The following is an 8,421-nucleotide window of genomic DNA, read 5'->3' on the forward strand; positions in this document are numbered from 1 at the left end:
GCTCATGTTAGTGCCGTGTGATGAGTGTCACCACATGATGGCATCCAGTGAAGAGAGCTCCAGAAAACCAATAGAACTAAGTGGGCACGAAAGAGGAGACTGTGAGAACTGGCAACCTGGGAAATGAGAAAAGCTGGCCTCAAAGGGGGATGGATGTATACACGCTGTAATCCTGTTTCCATGACATTACAGAAATGGCACAAATTTAGGGTCAGAGAGGCCAGTAGTTGCCAAGGGCTAAGGGCGAGGTGGTTTGCCTATAAAGAGTATCTCTAGGAGAGTCTTTTGTGGGTGGTAGGAAATTTAATGCTACTATTTTGTGGTGGGAGGGATCAAGCCCAAGGTTTCATACATGTGAGGCAAGCGCTCTGCCACTGAGGCACACTCCCCCAGCCCACAATGGACATTTCATATTCTGACCGCTATGGAACTGCAGGACTCTAAAGTTGCCTGTGGGAACTCACAGAATTATACAACAGGTCAACTTCATTGTAAGCTTCAAAGGCCAACAAGCAATTGTTGAAGGTTTCTGGAAAACTGACAAAGTGTGGTGGGGCAGGGAGGCAGGATATTGCTTAGACACACACTGGAGGATATTTCTGAGCAGAGCCTTACTTTACCCAGACACAAATGAGCTTGCTGGTCTCAAACACTTATCAAAACTGTGACTTGCTGGACTGTGCCTGGACTCTGTGAGCCAGTGTTAGGGATGGCCTGTCAATGTTGTGGAAAACTCCGTAGCGTTTGGTGGGGGCCTCATCCCAGAGATGGCTGACTGATTTTGTGAGATGTTTACTGGGTGGATATGAGGCGCAATGCTCCCCCGAGGAATCTGAAGTCATGGCTCTGGCTTGGACAATGCTTCCTTTTCCAGGAAGGTCAGTCACATCATGAGTCTAGCTGCTGCTGCAGCTTCCGGTCAGTTGTTTCAGCTCTAAGTTTGTCCACGGATGATGAATGGTGTCCCTCCTCACCTTGATGCTGTGGGATAGCCCAGGAATTACATAACCAGAGGCAGAGTTACCAGAGTCCAGATTAGCCCATATCGGAAGAAAAACTACACCGCGGAGTGATTTTGCTCATAAACAATTTTTATTTTTGTTCTCAGTATGTGCCCGTAAAGAATCCAAAATGTTGGAGATTTTGATTCTCCAGGGACCAAAGGTAAGGGTACTTTATGGGACCCCCAACCTTGGCTCCTGGCTCTCTTCTGAGGAGCTGGGGTGCCAGTCTCAGAGAGAGGGCTGACAGCCACGCCTAGTCCAAGACAGGAAACACAGCGAACAAGGAATTAGTAACACAGACTTGGTCTGCAGAGGGCTTCAAATACACATATTCTATATATATAAACCTGTTATATAGGACGTCAACGTATTGGTTTCCTTGTGATTGGCAATTAAAATACAAATGATAAAGATGTTGCACACGGCTGACTCCCCGGCTCAGCCCCCCTCCCACCCCAACATAAATAACTTACAAAGGTCAGGTGACCCTAAGAGTTTCTGCTGTTGTAAATATTTCGTTTGTAAAGTTGTTTCCCCTTCCTCCCCTGCAAACTATCTCTGACAGCTTGTAACATAGCAGCGTGGAATGGACGAGACTGGGTTGGGGAGAGCTGGTGGGGACATGGAGAATCCCTGCTTCTCACTGACTGGCCCCAGGCAGCATTGCGATTCCAGGGACAACACAGGCTACACAGGAAGCAGAGAATGGGAAGTGTGGCTCTGGCCTTCCCAGGGGAAAGGCTGGACCACAGCGGAGCCTTGAAGGCATGGAGGTTTGGAAGACAGAGTGGAGCTCCGAGTTGTCCTGGCTCAGTATTTACAGTGTCTGGGAAACCCTGTTTCTGAAGATACCTCTTCTGAGGGTGGCTGGGTGAGGAGGAACTTAAAAACCAAGCAAACCCAGCCCTGCATGGCCAAGTTCTGCTACATTTTACTTGGCAATTCACACACATCATCCATGCGTGTACCAACAGTGATGGGGCTCTGTTCTGACGAGGGCCGGGAGAGCTGTGGGACAGGAAGGAGTACTCTAGGGGGAGCGCCGGCCCTTCTTCAGCATGAGGTGGCACTGGATTGTCTGGATTCGGTTCTTGGCAGGCACAAACTCTGGCTGTAGCTTCAGCGTCGACTCGTACCACACCAGGGCCTTCTCAAATTCTTCCTGTGAGGGATAAGGAGCAGATGTGAGGGATGACACTACCTGACTAAACGTGGGTGTGACCAGGGACAACCCACCATGACTTTGATATGGGTTTAAGTCTGTGGATAGCCGAGGTGTGGGATGACACAGTGGTTTTATCCAGAGGCAGAGCCACAAAGCAAGCAGTGGCTAAGACCACAGACAGGGTAAAAAGGAGAAAACTGGCCTCCGTTGGCTTGGAATATACAGTAGTCATCTTAAGAGACACCATCACCTGTCCTTGACATGCTTGACATGGTGCTGGCACCTCATGACATTTTTTCCATAAGCTTTCCAAACCTCTGGACAGAGGCCTGGCAAATCTCATTGTGTATCTGTTTTGATTTTCTACCATGTCTGGCAACATGGAGCTGAACTTGGGCATCAGTTACCATTGTGTGAGTTCAGGATTTTTTTATTTTTCCAAATTTTTAAAACACTTAGAAATGAGCACTGTTATACTGAGCACATGACTCCTTTAAAGTAGACTAACTCCACACAGAAGATGGCAGGACAGCCTCAGGACAGCCCAATGAGACAGACTTGCTCACTCACGGCAGCAAACTTCACAGTTACTGGGGATAAAAACAGTCTTCAGTTTTAAGAAACAGGGAAGGCTGCAATTCAGCACCACCAGCCTGGTCAGGACCAATGCCTCAGAAGGCAGGGATGATGCACACACAGCTTACAGCCCAGAGCTTTCATTCCATGACCTGTTAGGAGAGCAGCCTGGGAACTGCCCCTCCTCCAACCCCCGCCCCCACAGCAGCAGATGGCTTGGTTCACATGTTATAGATGGTTATGCTGGGTTGCAGAGCTCAATGGTAAACCACTTGCTTATCAAGTGCAAGGACCCTGGGTTTCATCCCCCCCCACACACAATATCACACTGTATTTCTGACTAGATGAAAACCTGGAGGATGTGTTATCATTTTCTCTTGTGAACAGAAGCTATAGAGCTACTGAATTTCATCACTGTTTGCTAAGCACCTAATCTTTTCCTGCACACGAGGAAGAGCGGCTCTGTCTCGAGGGGCTCAGAGTGAAAGACAAAGGCTTGAGTCAGTTCAAGTGTTGTAGACTAACTAGTGTGTTAACACCGTTGTGCTAAGAAACTCATGGTGAAGAACTATGGAGCTGCAAATGCTGTGATGGCATCAAGTGTTACTTAAGGAAATGAGACCCATGGGGCTGAAAAGATGGATATGCAGTTAGGAGCACTGGCTTCTTTTCCAGAGGACCTGGTTCATTTCTTAGCACCCATTTGGTAGCTCACAACTATCTGCAGCTTTAGTTCCCAGGGATCTGATGTCCTCTTCTCATCTCCAAGTTCACTTGGCAAGCATATGGTACACATATTTACATATAGGCAAAATGTAGTCATACACATAAATAATCTAAATAAAGTTGTAGAAAAACCAAACTAAAACAATAACATCAACAATACCACCACCACCAGCACCACCAGCAGCACCACCATCACCACCTCCATCACCACCATCCAACAAACCCTCAAATCCCTGTGGATAAACTTTCTGTTGGTGTAGATGCTAATTTTGGAGATAACACTTCTGGGAAACTGGAGGAGAGTGACATATTCAAAAGAAGCTTTGAAGTCAAGTTCTGCATTAGATCTGAGCTGGTTCCACCCCAGTCTCACCATTGCCACGTAGACATTGCCCAGAGTGAAGTGGTTCACAGCAAAGTGTGGCGCGATCTCTACGGCCATAGTGGCTACAATGACAGCATCATTCCAGAGCTTGGCATTGTGCAGGATGTTGGCCAGGCTGATGAGGGGCACATCCTGGGGAGGAGGAAGAGAGAGAAAGGGGGGAATGAGCTTCACTTCCGACTTTGCCAGATATGAAGAACACAGTGGTGGATCCTGGGAGATGACAGAGCTACATGAAGTATACAGGGCCAGAATGCTGTTTGCTGCCAGTCAATGAGTGGACAGCAAAACAGCTCGCATCAGAAGAAAACCCCACAAATCCTCCCATTGGCACAGCCTTGCATGAAAGCCTTTCTTTTATTTGTTTGTTTATTTTGGTGGTGGTGCTGGATTCAACCCAGGGCTTTGCATGTGCTAGACAAAGGCTCTTCTACTGAGCTGCAACCCCAGCTTCTGAGGGCGAACAGACACCTGGCCACAGCCGCAGTCCGAGTCAAGTCTCGACAAGGGAGCAGGCTTCAGAGTGAGCTTTGCGTGTGTAGACGAATGTTCTGGTACTGAGCTACAGCCCCAGCTTCTGTGAAGGACTGGTGTGTCAGTCACAGCAGCTGGCAGCTTGTGCCCACAGGCCAGCCAGCCACCTGTTCCTGTGGTGCCTAGAGGGATCCTTCCCTTTACCTGTTGTGACACTCTTCACACCACATGCAAGCCCAGCAGGTGCACACAGGCTCTCTAGCCTGCAGAGCCAAAGTGCCTTCCTGCCCACTTTGTCTGCTCCCTTGGTGTGAAGTACAGACCTAACAACTGGCAACGCTAATTCTCACAGAGCTTCCCCCTTTAAACATGTTAGCTGAGCACGGCTGTCACACCCTGTGCTGGGTTCTAGGTAAGACATGGACAAATAACAAAAAGGGGCCCATCCTCTGTCCTCACTGGGCAACGGCGGAGTGCATGTCCTTAGCTGAGAGCACATCTAGGCTGAGGTCGGAGCACTAGTACAGAGCAGAGTTGAGCTCAGAAGGCAGAGCTGCCCTCAGAGAAGTAGCTCTCTTCTGACATCCTGTGCACTGTCTGACAAGCAGATAAGGCTGGGTCTGTACAGTGTAGGGCATCTAGATTAATGCAGAGCTTGGTATGCATCTGATAATAAACTACACGATCTTAGCCACCATTAACAGCTGGTACTATGGAAAGATCCAAGACTGGCGGGTTGTGTGAGCAGGAGGAATATCTACAAAGGGATAGGAAATGAAGCACTTAGGGGCTGGCCAAACCCACGGGGGATGAGCTAACCCCAGATTGACTCCCTAGCAGGTGGCCTGCTCAAGCAGAGGACTCCCTGTATGAGGACTGGCTCTTGGTACAGGTGTGAGGTGGGTTCCGGCCCTCACCTCAGGATGCCAGTGTCACACTGGCTGAGCACAAGGAAGCCTAACTGTAAGAGCATCAGGCCCTGGGTCATGGAGAGGAGACTCCCTCACCCCTCTCTTACCTTCATCTGGTGGGGAGCGTAGTGGAGGGCCTGGCGCAGGCAGTCGATGGCTTTTTTCCCCTGACCTTTCACTCTCCAGTAGAGGGCTGCCATGCTGGAAAGGATCCAGGATGTCTGATTCTGCAAAGCAAAGACAGCCTGGGGTTGGTCTTCTCAGCCACACCCCCATCATCAACCATGGGCTGGGTTCTACTGTCACGTGCCTTTTTAGAGAAAGCTTCGGTTCCGAGAGCTTGTGTGCCTTGTCCAAGGCCACCGAAGTGCACAGCAGAGTGGCTCTCGTGTCCCTGCTTTGCTCTATTTTATATCTTTGAACCAAAAAGCATGCACCTGAATGTATCACGCGGGTGGAATGGTACTTAACTAGGATCTTAGTCTGTCATTCTTGACTATCAGTAGCACTATGAATTCATGTCTACTCTTTCCTTAGAAATTCAAAGTTCTGCTTTTCTTAAATTTTTTGTTTTAGAATAAAAAGATTAAATTAATAAACGACATGGCACATGTGTGTGTCGTGGTCTAAAGATGGAGGTCAGAGGACAGCTTCAGAGAGCTGCTTCTCTCTTGTTCCCCTAGGATGTGGGGATGGGCTCAGTAAGCACCTCCTCCTGGGGTACCTACCATCTGGCCAGTGCAAAAGTCCTACTATCATTTCAAAGCTCTGCTGGCATTTTCAGGTGGTCAGCATTGATTCTACAGGTCAGGCTGACAGGCTAATGGTGTGTGTGTCTTCTAATTCACAAACATGGCACATGTAAATATATAAATATTTATGAACATAAATAGAACACTGTTTCAATTTATGTCCTTTAAAATGTATTTCAGCTTTTATCCTTTTCTGATCACAGATTCTGCTTTCTTTGTTGTTATATTAAATGCTATGAACATATTTTTTTCAACAATGGAAATGTAACTTATCTTTATTTAGTGACCTTACATGCAGCCACCTGATAAAAATGTTCCTAAAAATCTGACTGTAGATTTTCTGAGTACTGCAGAGACAGCAGAAGCACCCTTTCTGAGTAACACTTCTTTCTGGCATACATTATTAATTTTTTTATTGATTTATTTGCTTGTTTCTACTATGAGACACGCTCTTCACGGGTCCAGGTGTTAGAGTTCTTGGTCCTTGGTCAGTGGTGGTAGTGGGGAGGTGACCTGGTCTTCCTGGAGAAAAAATGTCACTGGGGTGGGCACAGAGCTCAGCCCTGCCTCTCTTCCCGTTTGCTGTCTTTCCTGCTGTGTGGATGGAGATCTGATCGCTCAGCTTCCTACCCCAGCAGCTTGCTGCCATGCCTCCTGGAACTGTGAGCCCACATAAACTCTTCCTTCTGAAGGAAGGTGTTTGACCACAGCCGTGGAGAAGTAACTAAGACACATGCAAGGCTGAGAAGTACAGGGTTCATATAGTTCCCGTATTTTCATCTTTTCTGCCTTAGGAGTTACCTCAGAGGCCACGCTATGCAGATGGCATGGTCCCTGGCTGTTCATTCTGCATTGTTAGCTTAGACATGGACAGGGATTGTGTTTTGCAGTCTACCTTTTAGAACCTTCTTCAGTTTGGAAACTGAACTTTTCTAATGTTCTACTACTTTATTTTTTGGATACTCCATAGTGGTCAATATAGATCTGAAAAAAGCATGACTGGACCAGCCTCTCAAGAGTTTGCTTATGATACCTTTATGCCTATAAAATTAAGTTTGTAACTCAACATTTACATATACTTCATTATATACAGCTCCACGTGTCTAGTTTTGTTTTTAGAACTACGTTTGACCTAAAGAAGTAACTAGAATATTGTTCCTCTTCTCTTACTCCAAAGTCTGTTTGTTAGGAATGAAGTATTTACCAACACTTTGGTAGAATTCCTCTGTGTTATATCCCTTGGTGAAAATACATTTTTAAAACCCACTTCTCAATTTATTTGAGAGTATTAAGACTTTTCAGATTATTTTTGTTTCTTTCCTTCTTGAATGAGATTAGGTAAAACATTTTTAAAGGAATTTATTTAAGTTATGTTTTAAATTTATTCATATAAAGCTGTAATGCACCTTTATTTATTTAATTCACACATGTGCAGTGGGTGTGTAGTGGAAGTGTGGCATATATGCTTATGTAATATATCTATACATACATGCGCTTATACACACACATATATGCATGTATACACACACACATACACATACACACACACCTGTGCACTGAGGCATGAAGGGTTTTTGAGTTTTATTTTCAATGTTACTTCCTTTAGATAAGTTCTAGCAGAAAATCAGCTCAGCAATTCTGTCTCTGTCCCCACAGCACAGTAGGTGTGCATGGCCACGTCTAGTTTTTTATGTGGATGTTAAGGATTTGAACTCAGGTCCTCATGCTTGTGCCACAAATGGTTTTACCACTGAGCCACTTCCTCATGTGTGTATACAGCCCCAGGTGTATTTAAACAACAGCAGCAGCAGCAGCAGCAACAACAACCTCTTTAACATAACATAGCTTCAGTTTTCTCTTTCTACTTGATATTTGTTATTTATGATTTTTTAAAATCAATTTTGTTTTAAGTTTTTCTAATTGTTCAAAAACCCTAGAGTGTTAATTGTACTTTTTTGTTTTCTATTTCATTGAGTTCTGTACCTAATAACAGAATTTATAGAACTAAGATATAAACAAACTCACAATTATAGCTGGATGTTTAATATGTCTCTCAGTAATTCATGGAAGTAGGCAAAAATTAGCAAACAGAGAGAAAACACAAACAATACTATCAATCAATGCACATTAACATTTCTAGATTATTTTACCTAACAACAGATGCTGTTTCTTTCTAGTATATGAAATATTTACCAAGACCACCTTCTAGGTCATAAAACCACCTGAGTAAGTTAAGAATGTTTGTTTACTCCAACAGAACAAACAACAGATGCACGGAAACTGGAAAACGCCTAGCTATTTGGCAACCAGGTAACAGACCTTTAAAGCAGAGGAAACTGCCAATCACTCTAAACAAACACATGAAAGTTTGATAAATAAACTTTGTCTTAAGTTTAGAGAGAATATTTAGATTCATATATATATATAT

General features: G+C 45.2%; 1 protein-coding gene across 2 annotated transcripts in view; it reads right to left on the reverse strand.

Moving 5' to 3' along the window:
* Window positions 1–1,072: 1,072 nt before the first annotated feature.
* Window positions 1,073–8,421, reverse strand: part of Ttc17 (tetratricopeptide repeat domain 17) — a 114,321-nt gene continuing 106,972 nt past the window's right edge. For both annotated transcript variants that reach the window (XM_031371120.1, XM_031371119.1), the window contains 3 exons: window positions 5,349–5,468; window positions 3,845–3,988; window positions 1,073–2,166 (listed from right to left, as the gene is read on the reverse strand). In XM_031371120.1, coding sequence (XP_031226980.1) covers window positions 2,035–2,166; window positions 3,845–3,988; window positions 5,349–5,468 — 396 coding nt within the window. In that variant the 3' untranslated portion in view covers window positions 1,073–2,034. The remainder of the gene's footprint in view (window positions 2,167–3,844; window positions 3,989–5,348; window positions 5,469–8,421) is intronic.

The sequence above is a fragment of the Mastomys coucha genome, unplaced genomic scaffold, assembly GCF_008632895.1.
Source record: "Mastomys coucha isolate ucsf_1 unplaced genomic scaffold, UCSF_Mcou_1 pScaffold15, whole genome shotgun sequence".
NCBI lineage: Eukaryota > Metazoa > Chordata > Mammalia > Rodentia > Muridae > Mastomys > Mastomys coucha.